Consider the following 25,730-nt stretch of genomic DNA (forward strand, 5'->3'; position numbering starts at 1 on the left):
TTTTCATCTTATTTGATTTTTCCTTCCTTCCCCTATGTTCCTCTGCCTTGTTTCCTTAAATTCCACATATGAGTGAGATCATATGTTAATTGTCTTTCTCTGACTGACTGATTTCACTTAGCATAAAACCCTCTAGTTCCATCCATGTCGTTGCAAAGAGCAAGAAGAGAATGCTTTTTTGAAGGAAATAATTTGAATTAAACTTTGAAAAGTAGAGAGTACAAATCTGGAAAGAGGAGGGAAGGATATTCTATTTCATGGGGCGGACAGTGAGGGCTAGAAAAAAGAAAATGTGTGGAGAGAAGAAAAACATCCCTTTCTTACCTCTCACTAGCCCCCATGGTTGGTTTTTATTGTTCGTTGAGGGTTTTTTCCTTTGTTTTGCTTTTTTTTTTCCCCCTTATAACAAAGTGTTTGGTGTTTAAAATAGAAACAGTGGAAGTGCTTTGGTTGAATGCAGGGGCATAGACCTTTAGCCCGGCCTCCACAACCCCTTCACACTCCCCTTGCCCTCCACCCCTTCCTCCACAGTTCCTGGCATACCACTTCACTGTTCCCAGAATTCCATGGGGCAGTTTGAAAATGTAGAGAAACCAAGTCAAATGGACTGGATTTAATAGGAAATGTGAAGTCACTGAAGTTTTGTCATGATTCTTTTAAAATTATTATTATGTTATTATTTTTATTTATCTGAGAGAGAGTACACATGTGCCTGAGTGCGGAAGAAGGCAGAGTGGGAGGGAGAAGCAGACTCCCTGCTGAGCATGGAGTCTGAGGCAGGCTTGATTCCAGGACCTTGAGATCATGACCTGAGCCAAAGGTAGATACTTAACCAAGCGAGCTACCCAGGGGCCCCTCTTTAGTAGTCCTCAAGGATAGGAACTATCTTAACCGTTTTTTATTCCACAACCATGGCACATCACAGACAACCTGATGTTTGTCAAATTATTTTTGGTTACTAAACCATGGTTAAAGCCATATTTTTAGCAAGGATTGTAAAGCTTAACATACTACTTGCCTCTTTTGTTATCTAAAAGCAAGGCTTTTTGTCAGTGGGATGCAGGATAGATGGCAGGAAAAAATGAAATAAAAAAGAAAAGATACACTAGACAATTGAAATAACACTGAAATCAAATCTTCTCTTCACTTAGCCAGTGGCTAATGCTTTGGTCCTTTGTTATAGTGTACACCACCATAATTTACCAGAGGTTTGGATATGTGGTAAGGCTGTATCTCCTAGCCAACGATACTTGTATTAAACCTTCTTAGTCCTGTTCTATAGTAAATGTTCAAATTTGGTGGAACTCACTTTTGCAAATAATTTATCAGACTTTCACAGTCATATTGATCATTGATCTGATGACGCTCATAGCAGGGGCATGGAAGTCATGTTAACCTTCTTCCACCTTCTCTTGTTTTTTGAGCTGTGCTTTATAACTTGGAATTTGTCAGTTTTTATAGATGATTGAAAGTTAGCTATATGCTCATGTGGTGTTTTAAGAAAGATGATATACTTTTAAAATAAATGTACTTGAATCACTAAAATTATTGTGTTTTTTAAAAATTTCTTTTTTAGTCTGATCTTGTGGATCAAAGTATATTTAATTTTATCCCAGAGGGGGAACATTCAGAGGTTTATAAAATACTCTCTACTCATCTGCTGGAAAGTGATTCGTTAACCCCTGAATATTTAAAATGTAAGTAGTCACTGTCAAGCAAAAAGTTAAATGTATTTGGTTGCACTTTCCTTTAGTTTTATAACAAACACAGTTTAGCTTTTGTAACAAACACAGACATGTCAAACCATATCAACACATAGCATCATGCCATATACCCTATTAGATCCTTTTTAAATATTAATATATACATAATGGAATTATGACCATATTAAAAGTCTGCACTCTCTTTCAGGGTATATTGAAACCCACTCTTTTTTGTTGTAATAGTTTTGCCATAAAAATATATTTCACACAGAAGTGGAGCCTGGCAATAAATTAAGAAAAAATATTTTTGTATGTAATGAGAGAAAATAGTCTCATTTTTACCATCACTGACCAATTGAACACTGGAACTGTAGAAAAAAGTAACTTCTGTATTTCAGAATATTATTATGTAAAGGAAATTGCTTTATTAATTAAACTGAATTAAGTTATCATTTATTGTATATATTTAATATGCCTGGAACTTGGGCTATCTCATAAGAGTGCCAAGAATAGTGAAAAATAGTCCTTGCCTTCAAGAAGTACAAAATACTGTGGTATAATTAGACATTTCTCTTAGATTCATTTGACAAATTAATTTGACCAGACTGTTTCATTTTCTTCACTAAATTACCCCTTGTTTAATCTGAAATTATTATAACACTGTTTAGTATTTAATCACTTTTTTTTCGTGATTTAAAATATTTGAGTTTTCTGGTAATACTACTTAATCATTTTAAAAGTTATTTTTATTTTGAACCCTGAAATTCTGTAGCATACTTACTAAAAATAGACACACACACACAGACACACACACTCACCTTTATGTGTAACTATGTGTGAATGTATATCTTTGTTAAGAACAGATTAGAAGGAGTCAGGAAGAACTAGAGATAAGGAGAATCCATTTGAAGCCTAGTTCTTATGACATTGACCAATAGACCATTCCAGGAAAGAGATCTGGACTGGACACAGAGGCAGTTGTGTGTCTGTAAATAGGGCTTGACATCATGGATTGAATGGCACTGTTTAAGGTAAACATATAGAACAAAGACAAGAAAGTTGGAACTCTGGGCCATAGCAGTAGGTGAACAGAGGAGAGATGGTCCACTTTAGCGACCTTTGTAAGGGCAGAATTGACTAGAGAACTGAATGCAGGCAAGCTTCTGGCAGAAAGACAGCTCTCAGACTTCTGCTTCCAAGATCAGAGGTGAGGTTGGCAACAGTACTTTTTGATAGAGAAAAGTTTTAATTAAATGACTTCCTGACCCCCTGGTTAAACAATTAGTATACAAAACAAATTTATTTCTCTCCCAAAACTGTTGATGCCAAGTGAATAATGTGATATATAACAGGGAAAATTGCTTAGAAAATTCAGCATCCTGCAAACTGGTCGTTTGGGCCATAGTGAAGATGGGGTGGTACAGGTGGTGTGATTTGTGTCCAGAGAAGGAAATTGGGCTCACTAGTTCATCCTAAGGAGTTTGAGTTTTATTTTTTACATAATGAGCTAGTGAAAGGGATTTGCGGGAAAACAAAAAATGTGGTCTGAAAAAAAGTATACCTCAGGTGAAAAATTTTGGAAGGACCAGACTGGAGGTAAGAATAGCAATAGAAGTAAGGGTGGAAAGAAAAACCTATATATGAGTGTTGAGTAGATGAACTCAGGAGGACTTGGCATTAGGCACAGGTAACCAAGTGGCCAGGGATCATCAGTGAGGAAGGTTTTAGGAAGAAAGTAGTTAGATCTGCTGAGTTTGATAATAAAGCCTTTTGTGGTAATGACAGAAGAGTATGAGTTTGATGCTGTGAGTAAAAAGAGGTGTTACTAGTCCTTGAGTGCTGAAATAATGATGAGAAGGTACTATTAGTCTAAGAGTAGTAGGCAAGATTGAATTCTAGTGGCAGGAGTGTAGAAGCTTAAAGAATACATTTTGCAGCTACCGGAATGCAGAGTAATTTCTCTACTAAATTGGTGGTATTGGATGCTAAGTTGGAAAAAATGACTAGTGAGAGCTTGGTGAAATAAACAGCAGGTCCTGGTGACAGATTGGTTTTGGGGCATATGATAGAGAAGAGACCAAATTGGTAGGGTTTCCAACTGGGGAGAGAACACACATAAGACAGAGGAGAACAGCTGGCTTAGAAGAAAGAGGGATAAATTCACTTCTAGATATTTCGAGTTTAAGTTGCTTGGTGGGACAATCAAGTAGAAATGTCCTAAAGCAAATAATGATATGAGATTTGGTCTTAAACATAAAATGTTAGAATGCTCATAGTTTGAAAATTGATTGATGGAGAGTTTATGGAAATAGTAAGGTAGGAAGGTTAAGTTTCGTGTTATGGAGATGAAAATGTAATGAGTCTTAAAGAGGTAGAAACAACGAGGAAAGATCACTGATTGTATTGTTAACTCAATACAAATGTTGGTGATCTTAAAAAGAAATTTCTTCAGAGGTGTAAGGACTAAACACCACATTTCATGAAAATTCAGGGAGATGAATCTATGGAAATAGAGCACGTAATAAAAAGGAAGATCTATGATCCTAAAAAGAGTAGCATGAAAAACCCTTTGTTTAAGGTGGAAAGACCTCAACAAATTTTAAAATTGGAAAGTAAGGGCCCAAAGAGAATGTATGGGTGCTAAAGGAATGAATGACCGTGGAGTAGCCCTAGTCCTAGAAAAGGTCGGAAAGACTTCGAGGTAGAGAAAAGCATTAGCTTTGTAATGGAAGCAAAACCTTTCTTTCACATGAGAGTGAAGAATGAGATGGAAAAACAGATGAAAGTGGGGAAATATACAGTTGCTTATAACAGAAGATATGTCTCCTCTATTAAGAATAAGATGAGATCATCTTCTAAAGATATTTTACTTTTATGAACTAAACAAAATGTCATTGAGGACTTCTGTTGGAGAAATTAATGATTATAAACTTACACAACTTTTATCATCTTATAGATCATTCATTATGACAGATCACAAATATATCACATTTTTTCTCATTTCAGCAAAAAATCAGTTAGAATTCTGTTGCCATATGCTTCGAGGAACAATAGACCCAAAGGAGCCGTCTACCTATGAATATGTGAAATTTATAGGAAATTTCAAATCTTTAAATAGTGGTGAGTTAAAAATATAGTGAATTTTAAGTTGGTTCTTTAAACTTTTTTAAAGACACAGATGTTTGAACATCAATAACTAGATTTTACTGGAGTAACTGATGATAATTATTTCCTTATTTTTTTAGTATCCACTTCAGCACACAATGGTTTTGAAAGGACTATACAACGCACACACAGGCCTTCTTATGATGATAGAGTTTGTTTTGTAGCTACTGTGAGATTAGCTACACCTCAGTTCATCAAGGTATGTCTCTATTTTCCAAAGAGGATTTCACTTCATATTATGAGAACTAGCTTTATGTAATTTTTTTGTTGTTTCCAGAATAACTGATAGTTCTTACAAACATTAAAGCAGTAATGATCATGAGCCATTAAATATACGTGCTTGTGATAATTTTTTTAAATTTAAAATCAGTTAATTAACATATACTGTTTTATAAGTTTCAGAAGTAGAATTTAGTGATTCATTAGTTGCATACAACACCCAGTGCTCTTTACTTCCAAGTGCCCTCCTTAATGCATATCACCCAGTAACACCATCCCCCAGCCCCCAACCCCTCTAGCAACCCTCAGTTTGTTTCCCAGAGTCAAAAATCTCTTACGGTTTCTCTCCCTCTCTGATATCATCTTAATTTATTTTGAAGCAAATGAGTTATCAAGGCACTCATGAAATTATAACTAATTTAAAAATACATATCCTTTGCAGTGAACCAGTGGTTATATATCACCACTGTCCTGCTTTTGTGCAAAGTGTTAGGTTACTTTTTTATATAGTTCACAATCTATACTCAAGGGGAAAGACGAAAAATTTAGGTGATTTTTAAAGATTGCTTTTGAAATTTTCTTTTGAAATATGTAAGTGACCTTTTACCGCATATAATTTTACCTTTTTAATTTTAAAATTCAGTTAAATAATTTATTTTATTCCCTGGGGCTCAAGAAATAGATGATTAGTAGTAGACAAGTCGGAAAATAGTTCAGCCACTAGAAAGTGGCTTGAAATAAGCCAGGCTAAAATTTTAAATTTAGAGGGAGACCGTATTCTAGAAGTAGCACTTTGAGAACCTTAGTCCAGTCTTGTTCTGCTTGTTCTGTTCTTAGGAAATGATAGCAGCGGCTAACATTTGCTGATGGCTGTGTACTTCATATGTACAGTCTCATTTAATTATTCTGATAACTTTATAAGATAGATGCTAGTATGGACCTCATTTTATATGTAAGGAAATTGAGGCTTTGGGAAGTTACTTGCTCAAAGTCGCAGCTGTTAAGTGGTAGATTAATTAATTGATTAATACTTGTTCGAAGTTGCAGCTATTAAGTGGTAGATTAATTACAATTCCCATTTTCTCAAAGCCCAAACTCTTAATTCACTTCATTGTGCTGTAGGAGGTCATTCAAGGACACAGAGGAGGTTTGACTGCATTGCTGAGTATGACTAGGGTCTAGGATTATTGTGAGTGGAGGGCGTAGGGATGGTGGAAGATGAGATTAGACCAGGAAGCGGAGTCCAGAAATAAAATATGTTTCTTTGTTGTTTCTCCATGCTAAAGAGTTTAAACTTTATCCTAACCGAAGGAGAAATCATCAAGGTTTTTAAGCAGGGAAGTCATAATCTTACTTGAGTATCAGAAGGTAACTGTGGCCAGAGTAAAAGACGAGTTAAAGAACAGGGAGACTTGTCTGGGGAGAAGCTATGGCAATAACATGAGCCAGAGATGGCAAGTCTAGAGTCTAATAAGACCCTGCAGATGGATGGGATTACATAGTTGTTTTTTTGTTTGTTTGTTTTTTTAAATTTAGAAGGTGAAATTGAAAGGATTTGGTAACAGCCCTTTAGGTGGTTTTTAAAAGGGGAAAACGAGAGTGTCTTGTGACTATCAGATTTCTAGACTGATGGCACAGCACAGGTATGCCTCCAGGAACGAGATACAAAACTGTGTGCATATAAGGAGTAAGGCAGCTAGTTCATTTTAGGACATACGGAGTTTGTGATGCGTGGGGACATCCAGACAGAAATGTAGAACTGTAATTCAGGAGAGAGATCTGAATTTAGAATTAGGGTTTTACAGGCATGTGAGTGAATAGAGAAATATGTTGACTGAGAAATACTTTCCAGAATTCTACATGTTTATTGTCACATTCTTTAATACTAGAAAATTAAAATGTGATTAAAAAATAATTTAGGGAAAAATGATCTAATAATGAGTTTCATGGCTGACAATATTTAGGATTCTCCTAAGGGCACAGAACAGTATTTCTAAATTTTAATTAATTTGCTTTTAGGAAATGTGCACTGTTGAGGAACCTAATGAAGAGTTTACATCCAGGCATAGTTTAGAATGGAAGTTCCTATTTCTAGATCACAGGTAACTTCATTTTAAATTCCATTAAAAGCTAAAAGTCACGTAAGTCTTGAAATTAATGGGTTTCAGGGACAAAATTTTTCTAATGAGATGTTCAATCCATTATCCATTTTTCAAAACTTAAGATTGCCCCCAAAGCTGATTTCTTTTTTTAAGATTTACTTTATTTTTTATTTTTTAACGATTTTAAAAATTTATTCATCTGAGAGAGTGCAAGCAGTGGGAGAGGGTCAGAGGGAGAAGGAAAAGCAGGCTCCCCACTAAGGAGCCCAACACGGGCTTGGTCCCCAGACCCCAGGATCATGACCTGAGCCAAAGTCAGATGCTCAACCGACTGAGCCATGTGCCCCTCAAAAACTGATGTCTAGTTGAAGTATTTCTTATTATGGAAAAGTTATAATATTGATTGTTTTCTAATTTAGGGCACCACCTATTATAGGATATTTGCCCTTTGAAGTTCTGGGGACATCTGGCTATGATTACTATCATGTGGATGACCTAGAAAATTTGGCAAAGTGTCATGAGCATTGTAAGTAGATTTTAATGTTGCTGGTGATAATAACTGCTTCCGGTCAACTAAATAGTGTAATAATAGAGGGTGGTAAAATGCAGACTTGTAACCATTTTTGTATTTGTTTTAAAAAAAATACTGGAAGATTTCCTTTTTTGGAAGATTTTTACTTTATAGCCAATCCAGTAGGAATTGTAGATCAAGCTTAAACTTGTTTCTGTTTTACATATTTTAATCTGTAATAGTAAGTACAGGTTTATAATATGGCATCTAATGAACCTTGTTTTTGAAGTGTATAAGTTCTAAATCCAGAGTAAGAGAAATAGATTGCTTTGAAAATTGTATATGTCAAAATACTGTAACCTTAGTTCATGAGTTTTAATACCCAGGCATGTAAGTCTGCCCAGGAGGCGAGTACACATTTAAAGAAACTCTTAGAAAGCCACAATGAATGCTTAATATGACCTGCTGTGTTGTGGTTATTAGCAGCAGGAACAGTAGCCCCTCGTTGTGCCTGGCTGACACAATTCTAAACGATTTATGTATGTTATCTCTGTAGAATCTCTGTAGAATAACATATTCTTACAACTGATATATATGTTATTGAAAAGCCTGAAGAATTGTGTTTATAGATTTAAATATAAATGATAGCTTTGACTAAAAACCAGATTCATAGCTAATGATATGAATCAATAAATTTTTTCTCTTTTTCTTCTTAGTAATGCAATATGGGAAAGGCAAATCATGTTATTATAGGTTCCTCACCAAGGGACAACAGTGGATTTGGCTTCAGACTCATTATTACATCACTTATCATCAGTGGAATTCAAGGCCAGAGTTTATTGTTTGTACTCACACCGTAGTAAGGTAATAATCCTTTTATAGCATTTCTGAATTACAGAAACACTGATAGTTTGGCAATGTAATTTTTAGGCATAACTTGTTAAGAACTACAGTGGTCTTTCTCTTAATTTTTTATACATGTTTTCAATGCATTATTAAAGGCATTATATGGAGATAGAATGGAGGTAATATACATATATAATTCTTGACGTGAATGTCATAGTTTAGAGCAGAAGCTGTAACTGTCTTTTATGTACCAAAGTCCATCATGTAAAAGGAGCACTGGAGTAGATAAGCATACTTTTCCTTTATTTAATTCTTCTTAAGTATTGTGAGTCACAGATCATTTACAGAGATACCTAGGTTAAGATAGAACACTATAGATGTGTTGTAAGTTTGGGTAGTGCATAACAAATACCGTGGAATCTGTGATCAACAAGTAAGACACAAAACAAAGACGGAACACATCTCTACAGTATTTTAGGTGAATGGTTAAGCACGAAAAATCTGGTTTTTTTTTCCATTTGTAGTTATGCAGAAGTTAGGGCTGAAAGACGACGAGAACTTGGCATTGAAGAGTCTCTACCTGAGACAGCTGCTGACAAAGTAGGTATTTTAGAGTTTTAAAGAAAATTATTTTTTTTCCAATGAAAGGCAAGACTCAATATAAGAAAAGCATTTTTTAAATATTTCATTGCCTCACTTGTGACAGGGTTATAAATTATATGTTAATATTTATTTTTATTTTAAATTTAATATTTTAAAATCTTTTCTGCTTCTAAAAAAGATTTGAAGGGCCTCCTATTTAGTGAGAGACATATTATCTCGGATTTAAACTACCATTTACTAATCTCCTGCAATGTGCAAGGCTCTGGCTAGTTCTTCATATGAAGCATGAAGAGTCATTTATTCCTCAGACATCTTTATCTCATAGGTAATATCCCCATTTTGAAAATGTTGAAACTGAGGCTTTAAGTGGGGGGAGTCTCCCCTAAAGACACATGGCATGGAGTTGTAGTCAGAATTTAAACTGTGGTTTCTCTTTTCATTAATACCAGGTGGAAGTTTAGTATATTAGTTACTTATTGTTGTGTAACAAAACTTAATGATATAAAAATAATACTCATTTATTATCTCATAGTTTCTCTGGGTCAGAGATCTAGGCAGTTTAGATGCGCCCTGTGCTTCGAGGGCCAGGGTCTCTCACAAGGCTGTAATCAAGGTGTCAGTGGGGGCCACAGTCAACACAGTCAACTCAGCTCTGGAGCAGAATCTGTTTCTGAGCTTCCTCAGTGCTTGTTGGAAGGATGGGGTTCCTTAGCAGCTGTTGGACTGAGGGCCTTGATTTATTGCTGGCCAGTGGCCAGAGACAACCTTCAGTTCCTTTCCAGGTAGCTGTTTCTATCTGAGCAAGTAGGTAAGAAGATCCAGGGAGAGACAACCAGCAGCAAGATGGAAGTCAGTCTTTTGTAACCTGTTCACAGAAATAATAGCCCATCACTTCTATCTGTTCTGTTCATTAGAAGCAAATCACTAGGTTCAGTCTTTAGGGGAGGGATTATGCAGAGTGGTGACTGCCAGGAAGTGGAGATCATGTGAGCTGGGTCAGAAGCTACCCACAACAGTTACTTTCAATGTGCAGAAGATGAGTGGAATGAAAAGAATCAAGCATCTGTACAAGAAGTGCGTTAAATAGGCAGCATTGCCAGGGTCAGTGTGGGAGATTGTCAGTTTTTCCACAACCCTTATTAAGAACTCTTTCCATGTGCCAGGAAGTACTGGACATGGCTCCAGATGCTCAGAATACATCAGTGAATAACCCACAGAAGTGCTCGGCAGTCACGGATCCCACGTGAAAGAATTTTTTCAAAGAGGCTTTGTATGCTTAGTGGAAGAAGATTGGGTATATTTTAGTGAAATACATTTTCCGAGAAAAGCGCTTAAATCTAGGGTTCCTTGAAAAGAGGGAGGACAGTTATAGAAATTAAAGTAATATAGAGGTCATTCCTCCTTGCTTTGTTTTCTCTTATGCCAGTGTCCAGTCCTTAGTAAATTCAACTAGCCCTACTTCCAGAATATACTCTGCCTATGTCACTCCAGCTCTGCTTACTCTTACCACCACAGTCCTCTTGGATTAGGGAAGATTAGGGAAGAGGTCCATTTGACACATGTTTTTGAGAAACTTTAATGTGTGGATGGATTTGAAGGTTATGAATCTAAATGTGGTCACCAGGAAATGAGTGGAGAGAGAGAGAGAGAGAGAGAGAGAGAGAGAGAGAATGATGAAGAGCTAAGTCCTAGGGCACTCCATCATTAAGACGTGAAGGAGACTCAAGGGAAATATCCAGTGAAGTGTGAATAAAACCAGGAAACTGAGTTGTCCTAGAAGCCAGGAAAAAGTGTGTCCATGAGGAGTAAACAGTTAGCTTTGTCAGAGTCACCTATAGTAGATTAAATTAGATGAGCACTGAGAAGTGAGCAGAGTTTAACAACATGTATTCGTTGATCAATAAGAGCAGATTGGGTGGAATAATAATAGGAGTGAGAGCCTAATTAGGGTGGGCTTAAGAGACAGTTTTCTGGGACAAGGGGATTTAGCGAGGAGGGAAGGTTTTCCTACAAAGGGGAGGAGTCGTGCAGTAGTAGGAAGAAGAAGTAGGCTTAAAAGAAGTTTTTGCTTTTTAAGGTGGGAGAAATAATAGCATATTTGTATACTGATGAGAATGCTCTGTTGGAGAGAGAAGAATTACTGATAGAGACAGGTAGAAATGCTAGAGCAATGTTCTCGAACAGAGGAAAGAGGATGGGGCCCAGTCCATAGTGGAAACATAGGGCTTGGCTAGTGGAAAAATTATTCAGTGAGAGAAGCAAGCTATGACCTTTAGGCCAAATCTGGTCCTCTGCCTGGTTTTGTAACACCCACAAGCTAAAAATATGTTTTCCAGGGCTGCCTCGGTGGCTCAGTGGGTTAAGCCTTTGCCTTCAGCTCAGGTCATGATCTCAGGGTCCTGGGATCAAGTCCCACATCGGGCTCTCTGCTAGGCAGGGAGCCTGCTTCCTCTTCTCTCTCTCTCTCTCTCTCTTTCTCTCTCTCTCTCTCTCTTTCTCTCTCTGCTTGCCTCTCTGCCTACTTGTGATCTCTCTCTGTCAAATAAATAAAATCTTTAAAAATATATATATGTTTTCCACACGTTCTTAAGTGATTGAAACAAAAAAAGCAAAAGAAGAATAGTATTTGTGACACATGAAAATTACAGCTTCCAATTCCACAGCCACATTCAGTTATTCGTATATGGCCTATGGATGCTTTTGTGCTGCAACAGCAGAGTTGAATGGTTGCAGCAGAGGCTGTGTGGCCCTCAAAGTCTATGATACTGACTCTCTGACCCTCGCAGACTGTGTCTGCTGATCCCTGCTCTGTGATGACATGAAGAAAGGCAGAATATATGAGTACAGATGCTGCTAGGTAGATTGATAGAATGATTGGAGTATAAAGCTGTGCTCTTCAGTCAAACAGGAAGCAGAGGAACTGGCTAAGAGTGAGGTTAGGACAGGACTTGTTGGAGGTTTGGGAAGAGGGGAACAAGGATTAAATTGTTTTCTAGGAGAGTAGGAAAGTGAACAAACGAGGTAATTTTAGTCTGGCAGGCAGGATTAAGGGCCTGCTTGAGGTTCTTGGCCATTAATTTAAAGAGAGAACAGTCACCATGTTGAATTTCTTCAGTCGTGTTTAGAATAGATTAAGAATTTGGCTTAACCAGCAGTCCCCTGGGATTTTTCCAGGGGAGTGTGGTGAAGGGAGATAGGAGCAGGAGAGTTGATGATACCCCTAAGGGTGTGGTTATGATGGCTAACCACGAATTTAAGCTGGGTAAAGAGGAGAGAAGACAAAGTGAGAGCGTGATTGTGAAAATGGGGTAGAATCAATGTATTTTTTGTTCTGATAAAGGGTTATTGGAGTTGAGGTACTAAAGAGAAATGAGTAGGAAATATGGAAGATGCTGCTCAGAGAGGAGGGTGTTTGAAATGGAGATTATAGAAGGTTTATTCTTAGTGGTAATGACAACGGAATGAGTGACTGAGGACAGGTAGAAATCAAGATCAAGGCATCAAGGAAGAGAGAACTCATGATGTTGAACATGTGAATTAGTACTGATATTGGTAACTGTAGAAGTAGGAATTAGTGAGGGTAAGACAGAGCCAGGAGCAGAAATTTCAATTCAGTTGCTTAGTGAGGAGTGGCCACAAGGTCAGTAGATGACTGACCATAGCAATGAGAGTTAGTCATATAGTGATAATGTGAAATTCTGGCTGTGAGTTTTGGGAAGAAGGAAAGGGAAGTCTTCTGGAAAGAGCAGTAGGAGGACTTTTGTTCCTCTCCAGAGCAGGCTCTGACTGTTAAAAGATAGAAAAGAGCCACCACTTAAAAGACCACATTTTGTTTATCCATCCTCTAGTGATAGACACTTGAGTAGCGTACATCTTTTGGCTATTGTGAATCATTCCGCTATGAACATGGGTGTACAAATACTTGTTTGAGTCTCTGCTTTCAGTTCTTTTGAGTGTATACCTAGAAATGGAATTACTGAATCATGTAGTAATTTTATACTTAATTTTTTGAGGAACCATCATACTGTTTTCTATAGTAGGTTCACTATTTTATATTCCCTCCAGCGGTGTACAAAGGTTCCAATTTATCCTTGTCAGCACTGGGTTTTTTTTTTGGTTGTAAGTAATATTCATCCTGATGGGTTTGAAGTGGTATATATCTCATGGCTTTAGTATGCATTACCTTAATGATTACTGACACTGAAATCTTTTCAGTGTGTTTTATTGGCCATTAATATATCTTCTTGGGAGAAATGTCTTTGTAACTTTGTTTTTAAATTTGGATTGTTTTTTAAAATATTTTATTTATTTATTTGACAGAGAGAGAGATCCCAAGTAGGCAGAGAGGCAGGCAGAGAAAGAGGAAAAGCAGGCCCACTGCTGAGCAGAGAGCTCAGTGCGGGGCTCAATCCCAGGACTCTGAGATCATGACCTGAGCCGAAGGCAGAGGCTTAACCCACTGAGCCACCCAGGCACCCCCAGATCTAATTTTCTAGATCTGTTGAACTGTAGGGTTCAGCTATAGGGTTCTTTGTATATTCTGGGTATTAATCCCTTATCAGATGCGTGGTTTGCAAATGTTATCTGCCATCCCATGGGCAGGCTTTCTATTCTGTTTATAGTGTTTGATGCACTTTTGCTGCCCTTGCTTTCAGTGTCACATCCAAGAAGTCATTGCCCAGTCCAGTGTCATAAAGCTTTTCCCCTTTTCTTCTAAAAGTTTTATAGTTTTAGTTCTTACGCTTAGATTTTTGATCCATTTAACTTAATATTTGTATGTGGTGTGAGTTAAGAGTCCAGCTTCTTTCTTCTGCGTCTGTTTCTGTAGAGAATGAAGCCAAAATTTTCTGGCAATAGAAAAATTTTTATTTCTTTACCTAATATTACACAGGTAAATATTATATAGGTACCTGTGCCTTGTTGTGGGTAAAAACTGATTTTGGGGAGGAAGGGGGCTAGCAGGCTGTATTGCTAATTAGGGATCTCTGAACTGAACTACAAGAAAACATATTTTACTCTGTCTCCTTAGAGCCAAGATTCTGGGTCTGATAATCGTATAAACACAGTCAGTCTCAAGGAAGCTTTAGAAAGGTTTGATCACAGCCCAACCCCTTCTGCTTCCTCCCGGAGTTCAAGAAAATCATCTCACACAGCTGTCTCAGACCCTTCCTGTGAGTACCCTAACTTGAAAGCACTCTCTCTCAAGAGAGTGCTTTTAAATTGTGTTACTGGTTTCAGCATTTTTCATCAAATGCTACTTTATTTTTTTACATGAAAAGGTTTACTGTAGCATTGCTTACGTTAGAAACATTGTTTTTAAATTTATTATTTTTTTAGTTGAAGTATAACGTACAGTGTTATATTAGCTTCAGGTGTACAATATAATGACTTAATTCTGTACATTCTGCTCATTATGATGATAAATGCACTCTTAATCTCCTTCACCAGTTTAAGAAACAAAACAAGTTAACAAAGAAAAAGACAAAAAGCCAGACTCCTAAATATAGAAGAGCATGGTTTGTTGTCAGAGGGGAGGTGGGTGGGAAGATGGGTAAAATGCTACTTCAAAATGATAAATTTATACTTTCCTGAAATATACTAACCTTTCCAATGAGCAAAAGCCATGTTGCTCACGTTGAACAAAGAATTAAGTTTATAAAATAGTGTATTAAATATTTAGGTAGTGGTATTGGTATTGTTAAGTTGCCTTTAATCGTCCCTCAAAAAAACAAAACTGTTTATTCATTTTTTACTGGTAGAACCAGTGTCCTTTAAGTTGGCTTTTTTGTTTGTTTTGTTTTTTAAGATTTTATTTATTTATTTATTTAGAGAAAGGGAGTGAGCCAGTGCACGACTTGGGGGGAGGGGCAGAGGGAGATGGAGAAGCAGATTCCTCACTGAGCAGGAAACCTGATGAGAGGCTTGATCCCAGGATCCTGCGATCATGACCTGAGCAGAACGTAGACGCTTAACTAATTAAGTCACCCAGGCACCTATTTTAAGATTGCTTTCAGAAAGTTTTTGCTTTTTTTTTTTTTTTTAATTTATTCTGGTACCCTATGTCTTTTGATTAGGACATTTAGTCCATTTATCTTCAGAGTAACTATTGAAAGATGTAGATTTAGTGCCATTGTATTGCCTGTAAAGTTACTGTTACTGTATATTGTCTCTGTTCTTTCTGGTCCATGTTTCTTTTGGGCTCTGTATTCGCTTAAAGGATCCTTTTTATTTTTTATTTGCAAAGCTTGTTTAGTGATCACAAATTCTTTTAGTTTCTCTTTGTCCTGGAAGCTTTTTATGTTTCCTTCTGTTTTGAATGACATCCTAGCTGGATAATGTATTCTTGGCTGCATATTTTTTTCATTTAGCACCAAAAATTTATTATGCCAGTCCTTTCTGGTCTCTGGATAGGTCTCCTGCCAGTCTGTTGTTTCTGCCTTTGTAGGTTACGGACCTGTTGTTCACTATAATATGCTCCATTATACTTAATGCACCCTCCCCTGGCCATCCTCCTCTTCTGGGATCCCAATTATTCCAATACTGTTTTCTTTTATGGTATCACTTATCTCTTAAATTCTCCCCTTACAATCCAGTAGTTGTTTATCTCTTAGCTTCTTTATACTCTGTTATTTTGTCTTCTGTATCACTATTTCTCTTCTGCCTCATTTATCCTAACAGTTAGGGCCTCCATTTTTTATTGCATCTCATTAGTAGACTTTTTAATATATCGTTATGTATTGTATCTTTATAGTTGTTATTCTGAACTCTAGTTCTGAGCCTTACTTTTCATATTGATTAGGTCCCTGATAGTCAGTCAGTACTACCTATTACTCTCTTTTATGAGGTGAATGTTTCCATCTTGTCATTCTATCCAAAGAATAGATGAATGAAAGAAAATATTAAAATGGCAACAATGACCCCAGAGAAATATGCACAAAACAAATCAGAAAAGACCCAAGACTGAATTTTTTTTAAAAAGTACAATTAGACAGTGAACAGAAAAGAGCAATACACTGGATGCTGTGTGTATTTTGTTCTGTTTATTAGAAAACTAGATCTGGGGGTGCCTGGGTGTCTCAGTGGGTTAAGCCTCTGCCTTCGGCTCAGGTCATGATCTCAGAGTCCTGGGATCGAGCCCTACATCAGGCTCTCTGCTCAGCAGGGAGCCTGCTTTTCCTCTCTCTCTGCCTACTTGTGATCTCTCTCTTTCTCTCTGTCAAATAAATAAATAAAATTTAAAAAAAAAAAATCTAGTTCTAGAAATTGTAAAGAAAAAAAATATGTACACAAATAAAATTAAGTACAATGAAAGGATAGAATGTAACTGTAAAAATGATAGTTAAAATACCAAAAAAAAAAAAAAAGAAAAAGAAAAAGAAGGAATGTAAACAGAAAGATAAACAGAACAGAACAATACGCTATATCCTGAGTGTATTTTGGTTTGTTAGAAGAAACTACCTGTCAATATTATAAAGAAGAAAAAATACATGTACAAAAATTAAATTTTAAATACATTGAAAGGATAGAATGTAACTGTAACGATGAAAATTAAAGACTTTTACAAAAAAAGAAAAAAGAATATGATCAAATAGGTGAAGAGAATAGAACCATAATACACTAGATTCTGGGTGTGTTTTGGTCTGTTTGTTAAAGGGAACTGCATCCCAAAATTGTAAAGAAAGAAAAACTTATATACAAAAATAAAATTAAATACAATGAGAGGATTGAATGTAAATGTAAAAATGAAAGTTAAAAAGATTTCTAAGAAGTTCATAAAATAAAAATTGGTGGAAAGAGGAAAAAGAATTAATTTAAAAAAATTAAAAATTGTGGGAAGAAGACCATTTATTATATAAACTGTCTTCCCCTAGTGCTTGAGATTTGCAGTTCTCTGTGATCTGTAAACTTGGTCTTGCCTATCTTCTGGGGGAGGGGCCTCTTGCATTGATTCTTAAGTGTCTTTGCCCCTGGTGGAATGGTGACCACCCTTGCCGGGGGCCAGGCTAAGTAATCTGTGCCTGATTGCTCCTTGTGGCTTTTGTTCCCTGAAGGTTTTCCATGCTGCTTTAGAGGATGAGGATGAGGTTGGTGTCTTCCCAGTAAACCAGTGGAGCAGAGAACTCAGTGCCACACTGCTAAGTGCACCCTCGGGGAAAAGCAGTCAGTGACTACAGTCTCCCTTGTTTCTGCTCACCTGGCCTGTGACCCAGCATTTCTGTTTCAGTCACATGCCCCATTTTGAGTCTCCAAACCCTGAAGACTTCTGTGGCGCATCCTCATGCCACTTCCGGAGGGGGTGGTCTCGCTGCGGTTCTGCTGTGTCCCGGTGTGTGGTATACCGCATCCCCAAGATGGGAGCCGACTCCTGGGCTCACTGATGATAGGCAGCTTCCCTGCTCTGATGCCTGGAAACTCGTCCACGCCCAGGCAGTCCCAGTCTTCTTATGACCCTGGGGATCCTGAGACCACACCATCCCACTTAGTATTCCGTCCTGCTTCCGCCACCTGAGCACCTTTCACGCGGGGACGTCTCTCACCTGAGCAGGCTTCTAAAAGTTCTGATTTTGCACTCCACTGCTGTATCACTTTCCAGTAGCTGGCTTTTGGAGGCTTCCTCCCCCGCAGTTAGTTCATCTTCAGACATATGGCCTCAGCTTCACTTCTCTGCACCTCCTGTCTTGCAGAGAGTGGTCGCTTTGCTATTTGTAGAGTTGCAGCTGTTCTTTTCTTAGATCTGCAGTTGAGTTCACAGGTGTTCAGAATGAGTTGATAGCTGTCTAGCTGAATTCCTGGGGCCAGACAGAATTAAGGTTTCCTATTCCTCTGCCATCTTGGACTAACTCCTGAATGTTATTTTTAATTCTTAATTTTTAATGAAGACTTGCATAATTATCATTGGATTAGTAACCTTCTTTTGTTTAAAGAGTTTAGCAGTTTAATTTCCCAGGGTATTACAACCATGTAAGGAAAAGGAGGTTGTTGGAACCACTGAACACCATAGGTAGAACATTAAAGAGGTGTTAAACATAGAATATCTTAAATCTTAGGGGAGAAAGTTTTTCCTTTGTAGCTATGTTTCTCTTTTTATACATTTTATTTTACTGTGGTATGAATACTTCAACTGAGATCTATCCTGTTAAGTTTTCCAGCTTACAGTCCAATATTGTTGGCTCTAAATACCGTGTTATAGTGCAGATCTCTAGACCTTATTCATTGTACTTAATGGCAACGTTACACCCATTGATTATTAACTCTTTATTTTCCTTATCCCTCCAGTCCTTGTCAGTCACCATTCTACTCCGATTCAGTGAATTTCTCTATTTTAAGTACCTTATAGAAGGGAGTCATGCAGTACTTGTCTTTCATTCACTGGCTTTTTCCACATAGCATGATGTCCTCAGGATTGATACATTTTGTCTTATCTTGCAAAATTTCATTCTTTTTAAAGGTTGAGTAGTATTTCATTGTATATATATTACCATATATTTGTTTTTCCATCCATCTCTCATTTTGATTGTTTCCACATCCTGTCTATTAAGAATAGTAAGAGATCACTCTGTAGCCATCATGGAGAATAGTGCTGCCGTGAACATAGGAGTGCAAATATCACTCTGAGATCCTGATTTAAATTCTTTTGGGTAAATACCAAGAAGTGGAATCGCTGGATCACATGTGGTAGTTCTATTACGGTTTCCCACAGTGGCTGCACCATTTCATAACCCCACCAATTTTAAGTGTGGAAGGGTTCCAGTTTCTTTACATTCTCAGCAACGCTTCTTGTTTTTTTATAATAACCATCTTGTCACGGGTGAAGTTGTGTCTCATTGTGGTTTTGGTTTGCATTTCCCTGATGGTGAATGACCTTGAACATTTCATATTCCAGCTGGCCATTTGTGTATCTTCTTGAAGAAATGTCTTTTTGTCTGTAGGCCATTTTTAAATGGAATTATCATTATTATTATTATTTTTTACTATTGAACTCTAGGAGTAGTAACCATTTTTAAATATAAAGTTTTCCTATTTCAGATATATTCTTTGTCCTTAAGAAAGAAATAATTAAATTGAACCCTCTTATTGTCATAGACTTCACTTCTATGAAATTATTTAGAAAAATAATTGAAAGTTTATTTTTAATTTATTGAATCCATCTTGAGATTTATCTTTGCAAATTATATTTTGTTAAGTACTAACACTGTTTCATTTTTGTTGACGAACCTCAGCAACACCAACAAAGATCCCAGCGGACACAAGCACTCCTCCCAGACCCCATTTACCAGCTCATGAAAAGACGGCAGCGAGGAGGGCATCACTCAGTGGCCAGGTGAGCGTCATCTAGGGAGCACTCATCTGAATAAAGATTTACTATAAGGGGGGAAGTCATGTACATTTTTAGAAATTTATTAATCCATTACCCCATTTTATAAAGATCAGAATTGCTGTTGATAAATAATACTTGAGATCTTTCCATTTTTGTGAGATCATTCTCAGACATACTCCTTTTGATTATTTTCCAGGTAAAATGTTAGATATTTCTTTTACTTAAGGAAAGTTAATAATTTAGAGCCATTTCATACCTAATTTCGAATACCAGTCACCTTCAGTTATGTCCATTTAATTATTATTGAGACCCGTGCAAGGTAATGTGGCAGACGACTTAGAAGATGAAAGGATAAATAGGGTATGGGCACATCCAGGGTCGAGGGGCCATATGCATGCCTGTACGCCGCCAAAGATGTTATGAGGCAAATTGTAGTTCAGTTCTAAAGATACCATGGTGCTATTTCTGGTAGAAGTACTTATGGATGGGAGTAGTTGTCACTCCAGTGTTATTTTTTGTTTTGCTTCCTAGTCCATAAATTCCCAATCTGTTGGTCAGTCGTTAACACAGCCAGCGATGTCTCAAGCTGCAAATTTACCAATTCCACAAGGCATGTCCCAGGTATTTTTTGTTTGTTTCAGTTAAGTATTTTAAAATGATAAGTTGTTTTTAAGCTAATAGAGATTTTTAAAAATATATACTTTTTAATGCAGTGACTCTCAACTGTTGGCATTTATAATGTCTGGGGGCTATTTCTGATTGTCGGTGATCTGATCGGTGATCTAATTGTGGAGTATCACTGGCCCTTAATAGACAAGGGCCAGGGATGCTAGTTGTCTTTCAGGATGCAGGACAGTTTTGTACAACAAGGAATTATCCCGGTTTATGTGCTATGACACCCCCACTGGGAGACACTTTAGACAGATCTCATATCTCATTGAGCGATAAAGCCAAATACTTTGTCTCTTAGTTCTGTGATATTATTTCCCCTTATTCTGCCTTCTGTGTTTGGATCTATTATTTGCATTTAATAGAAATCCTTTCAGTGTTGACAATGTAATGTTTTCCCAAAAGTATAAATAACTTTTGTTAGGATAAAATGCAACATTTTAAATATATCTTAAAGGCATGAGGGAGCTAAGGCACAAAACTCGTAATGTTTTCTCCTACTTATTGTGATCTAATATAAGATACGGTCTGATGATTGTCAATTCAAAAGACAGAGTTCTATACTTTTTGAAAGGTAATATTCAGTATCTTCAACACAAACTTTTGAAGATCGAGAAAAAGGCTTTTTGGAGGGTTTGCTCACTTTTAGATGCAGTTCACTGTAGGAGACTTTTTTTTTTTAGATTTTATTTATTTGAGAGAGCGCACAAGTTGCAGGGAGGAGTGGACTCCCTGCTGAGCAGGGAGCCCAGTGTGGGCTCGATTCCAGGACCTTGGTATCTTGACCTGAGCCATAGGCAGATGCTTAATTGACTGAGCCACCCAGGTGCCCCTGTAAGAGACTATTTTAAGATTAAGACACATTTCCAATAAATTGGAATTCTTCCTGCGATATCCTGTGCTAAATATTCATGGAAATAATTAAATGAGCAGGATACATTTAAGTGATGAATCACTAAGTGTGACTAAATTTCAGGCAGTAGTAAATAGAAGCTGTTTATGACTCAAGTAAAACCATGAAATAAGATTGAAAATCCTGGAAGTAGAATAACTGTTTGCATTCATGTATGCATTTATTCATTCATAATTGCTTAGTCTATAAAAGTCTACATTTCATACTTGTGAACATACACTGTGAATAGTTTCAGCTGAAAATATGAATAAAAATATGCTTAGTTATCTGTTAGATTTTTATAACCTTCTAATGATGTGTACAAAGAGGCCATTCTAGGGATGACAGAATTTGATGTGAGTAACTCTAGGAGCAGGCTACTTTTTCATTTGTTACATGATAGAAATTAAGTAACTTGTTCCAGGAAATGATAGAGCCCCAGTATGAGCTCTGGTCTTTTTGTTTTTTGTTGTTGTTATTTATCTTAGAAGAGAGCAAGGACGCATGTTCACAGGCAAGGGAGACACAGAGGGAGAAAGAGAAAAAGTCTTCGGGTCCTGAAAGAGGAGAGGGAGAAAGAGAAAGTCTCATGCAGACTTTGTGTTGAGTGTGAGCCTGACACAGGGTTCAATCTCAGGACCTGGAGACCATGACCTGAACCAAAATCAAGAATTGCAGGCTTGACCAACTGAGCGCTGGTCTTCCAATGCCAGTGTGTACTTGTAATCAGGCAAGATCTGGTCAGAAGTCAGAAGCCATACCAGAAATTTGAAATAGGGATGATAATAAAAAAAATTTAATAATTTTAAACAGGGAATCCTAAGTAATACAGGGATAATGGATGTAGAGAACAGCCACTAACTGTGAGAGGGGGGAGTATAGTATGCAAAGAAGGAACAACTTGGAAAACTCTCCCAGTCCTCCTCAACTTTTCTTCCTCCAGGCCAAGTTGAAACTCAGTTTCCAATGGGGCTGGTGTGGCTGTAGCCACTGGATGAGAGAGAGGTTCACTGAGGTACCACAGACCAGGGCTGGAGTGCAGGAAGCCACCTGCTGGGTTACCAGCAGGAATTGCAGGGGAGCTTCCCATAAGGATGCCAGTAAGACTTGCTGGAAAGTCAAGGGCTACTCCTTTTGCAGTATCCCTTCAGCACCATCCACGGACATGACTAAGTTTGTGTCTGCTGACAAAGGAGAAATGTTTATAGGGTCCAGCTCCAGTAGCAGAAAACCAAGCAAAGGTGGGTGAATTAGGAGCTGAGAGATAATGCATTGAAAACTAGTGTGACATTCTTAGCTTGTGATATATACTACTTATTTTTCACATCACACAATTATGAAGAGTAAATGATTCTAAAATATGTTACACTTTTCCCAAACTGGTACTTCAGTTTCAGTTTTCAGCTCAATTAGGAGCCATGCAGCATCTAAAAGACCAATTAGAGCAACGGACACGGATGATAGAGGCAAATATTCATCGACAACAAGAAGAACTAAGAAAAATTCAAGAACAACTTCAAATGGTCCATGGTCAAGGGCTGCAGGTAAAGTTATTATATTTGAATACAAACAAAACATGCTATTCACATTTTGGTTTCTTAGGAAAATTGACTTTTCTTAATAAAAAATGAGAAGCAAGAGATAACATTTCATCAGTTTAGTTCAATAAATACTCATTGGTTACCTACTCAGTATGATGGCATTTACACTCTGATTCATTCCTAAGAGTATTTCCATCAACATTGTTGTTTCTCCAAATTAAAGTCCTCTTTTTAGCAATCTAATTTTTAGTAAATTTAAACCCATAATATTGTATTTTGTGTAGATTTCTAAGTACATGTAGGTAGAGTTTATAAATCGGTCATCAATCATTATTTTAGTAAACTGGTAGATATAATTCTAGTTAGTCTTTTTTTTTTTTTTTTAAAGATTTTATTCATCCATTTGACAGAGAGAAATCACAAGTAGACAGAGAGGCAGGCAGAGAGAGAGATAGAGAGGGAAGCAGGCTCCCTCCGAGCAGAGAGCCCAATGTGGGACTCGATCCCAGGACCCTGAGATCATGACCCGAGCCGAAGGCAGTGGCCCAACCCATTGAGCCACCCAGGCGCCCCAAATTCTAGTTAGTCTTATTTGATCAGTAGACAGGGCCACTAAAGTTGTATCTTTCAGAAGAAACTAGGATTTTGGAAAAGGGAAACTAAGTGAAAAAAAGCTACTTCTGTCTGATGCCAGACATTATAAACAATGATTGATGAAAAACTGCCTGTCCATAGATTTTTGAGTAGCACTGAGTTGGGGTAATGCTAGCTGGTAGAACAAACAGTGACCAACATGTAAAATATTCAAACAAGTAGAGGTTTTGAAATTTATCACCCTTTTTCTGACAGTTGGAAACATGATAAGGTTATGGGATGACTGGAAGAATGGATAAGAATTGGTTTTTTTCCAGTAATTGTTTATTGCTAATTGATCACTGAAAAAGACTTAACCATCCTGTTATTTGCTTTTTAAACTTAATTTGTAGCTTGTTTTTGCTTTCTCTTTTTTTAAAATTGCTCTCATTCTTCTTTGTTTTTAGTTTACAAAGCTCATTTTAATGTAATCTTTATTTTTAAAGATGTTTTTACAACAGTCAACCCCTGGTTTGAGTTTTGGTTCTGTTCAACTTTCTTCCGGAAATTCATCTAACATCCAGCAACTCACACCTATAAATATGCAGGGCCAGGTCATTCAAACTAACCAGATTCAAAGTGGAATGAATACTGGACACATTGGCACAACTCAGCATATGATACCGCAGCAGACTTTACAGAGTACATCAAGTCAGGTAACGGAGCAAGTGCAATGAGCTCTGGAGTGTTGAGTGATTGAAATGTACACTATTGCAGAAATGAAAATGAAGATCTATCTGAAATAATTCCATATTTTAGCTTTTAATAGTAATAATTAAAAGTTTAGTTTTGAGGGTGGTCATTAAAATATTTTGTGCAAAATTCTTAAAATGTCAATGTTATAAATGCTTTCAGTATTTTGACATTTAAAAATTTTGCAGTTTGTTAAAAATGAACATACAGGCTACTTCTGTATGTTATAAAGGTTTGACTTACAAAAAAGGGTGACCAGGAAACACATTACTATGAAGAATAAGCTGTTACAGTAGTGATAGTTTAATCAGTAATCTGGGAAATTTGATGCAGGTAATTGGTATTCATTAGTGACTGTAAATCCCAAGACTTCAGGTGAAATCTATCAAGATGTCTAACATCCATCACTCACTCTGGGCATTTAACAGAAGTTCTAAAGTTCATAGTTTATATTCCAACAAGATACTAAAGACTAATTCATTCTCAGTTACTACAGGTTTTTTTCCTTTGTAGTTAGATTTCTCCCAGAGTAATATGTCCTGCTTCTCCTTTTTTGGTCATGTCAACTATTGTTAGAGTAATGAATAGTAGATGCATATTTCCTTAAAAAAAAAAAAAAAAAAAAAAAAATTTCATTTAATTCATCTGTAATATCTTCTGTTTTCTAGCAGAGTCAACAGAATGTGTTGAGTGGGCACAGCCAACAAACCTCTCTTCCCAGTCAGACACAGAGCCCACTTGCAGCCCCACTGTACAACACTGTGGTGATCTCCCAGCCGGCAGCCGGAAACATGGTCCAGATCCCGTCTAGCATGCCACAGAGCAGTACGCCGAGTGCTGCAGTAACTACATTCACTCAGGACAGACAGATCAGGTAGTTGCCATAATTCAGTCATTCCAAAGTTGTACAAATTGATGAATTAAAAAAATGATAGGATTTTTAAAAATTTGATTTTAGTTTGTAGCCAGCTCCCACCAGCATTCTTGAATTAGAACTAAACATGCAGAGGGGTTCTGGATGGCTCAGTTGTTTAAGCGTCTGCCTTCAGTTCAGGTCATGGGCCATCTCAGGGTCCCGGGATCAAGTCCCGTGTCGTGCTCCCTGCTCAGTGGGGAGTCTGCTTCCTCCTCTCCTCCCTTCTCAGGCTCTCTCTCTTGCTATCCCTCTCTCCTCTCTCTCAATTAAAACAAGAAAAATACAGAATATGTCCATTGTTTAAGGATGTTATAATAAAACAGTAATAATAAATTTTGTTTCCTGTCCAAAACTGTTCTACTGAATATTACAGAGTCCAGTATCCATAGTACACTGTTACAGGAGTTTTATGCCAGGCTTTGAATGACTCTGAAACTTTCAACATTTTAATACAAATGTTGATGAGTTTTCATGCAGTAACAATGGCTAAGGTTTATACTCCCATGGTTTGTATGGGTTATGGAATAAAAGTAGCTTACCTTTCTTGAGTTTGTTGAGTACTGTGCTAGGTGCTCAAAATATACTATCTCATTGAATTTTTTTTTTTTTTTTAAGATGTCTTTTATTTCCCAGATAAGAAAAAAATGAGTTGATAGTAATTTGGTTAGGGACTTGTAGGTAGTTAAAGGGTGATGAGTAGTTTCTAAATTTAACCCTGGGTATCTGATTTCAAAACTCAAGTACTTAAGTTTATAGTACACTAAACTTTTGTAGCCATTCTAGAAAAACAGGCATTTATGACTTATTTGAGTGGCCATCCAAATAGTTGACATAGAAACAAATATTTTGAAGAAATGCCATTATTTCAAATTTTGGGGAAGCTTTCTCTTAACTACTGTGGGATCTCTATGGTCTTAAA

The 25,730-nt window shown here is 37.1% G+C and overlaps 1 protein-coding gene across 6 annotated transcripts in view; it reads left to right on the plus strand.

The window, feature by feature from the left end:
* Positions 1-25,730, plus strand: part of CLOCK (clock circadian regulator) — a 130,634-nt gene that overhangs the window by 93,589 nt on the left and 11,315 nt on the right. For 4 of the 6 annotated variants that reach the window (XM_059161028.1, XM_059161009.1, XM_059161017.1 and 1 more), the window contains 13 exons: positions 1,577-1,697; positions 4,710-4,823; positions 4,949-5,067; positions 7,107-7,189; positions 7,609-7,715; positions 8,417-8,564; positions 9,071-9,146; positions 14,179-14,320; positions 19,370-19,470; positions 19,999-20,088; positions 22,420-22,572; positions 23,649-23,858; positions 24,564-24,769. In XM_059161028.1, the coding sequence (XP_059017011.1) occupies positions 1,577-1,697; positions 4,710-4,823; positions 4,949-5,067; positions 7,107-7,189; positions 7,609-7,715; positions 8,417-8,564; positions 9,071-9,146; positions 14,179-14,320; positions 19,370-19,470; positions 19,999-20,088; positions 22,420-22,572; positions 23,649-23,858; positions 24,564-24,769 (1,670 nt within the window). The remainder of the gene's footprint in view (positions 1-1,576; positions 1,698-4,709; positions 4,824-4,948; positions 5,068-7,106; positions 7,190-7,608; positions 7,716-8,416; positions 8,565-9,070; positions 9,147-14,178; positions 14,321-19,369; positions 19,471-19,998; positions 20,089-22,419; positions 22,573-23,648; positions 23,859-24,563; positions 24,770-25,730) is intronic. The other 2 variants (XM_059161047.1, XM_059161037.1) reach the window with 2 other exon arrangements.

The sequence above is a fragment of the Mustela lutreola genome, chromosome 1, assembly GCF_030435805.1.
Source record: "Mustela lutreola isolate mMusLut2 chromosome 1, mMusLut2.pri, whole genome shotgun sequence".
NCBI lineage: Eukaryota > Metazoa > Chordata > Mammalia > Carnivora > Mustelidae > Mustela > Mustela lutreola.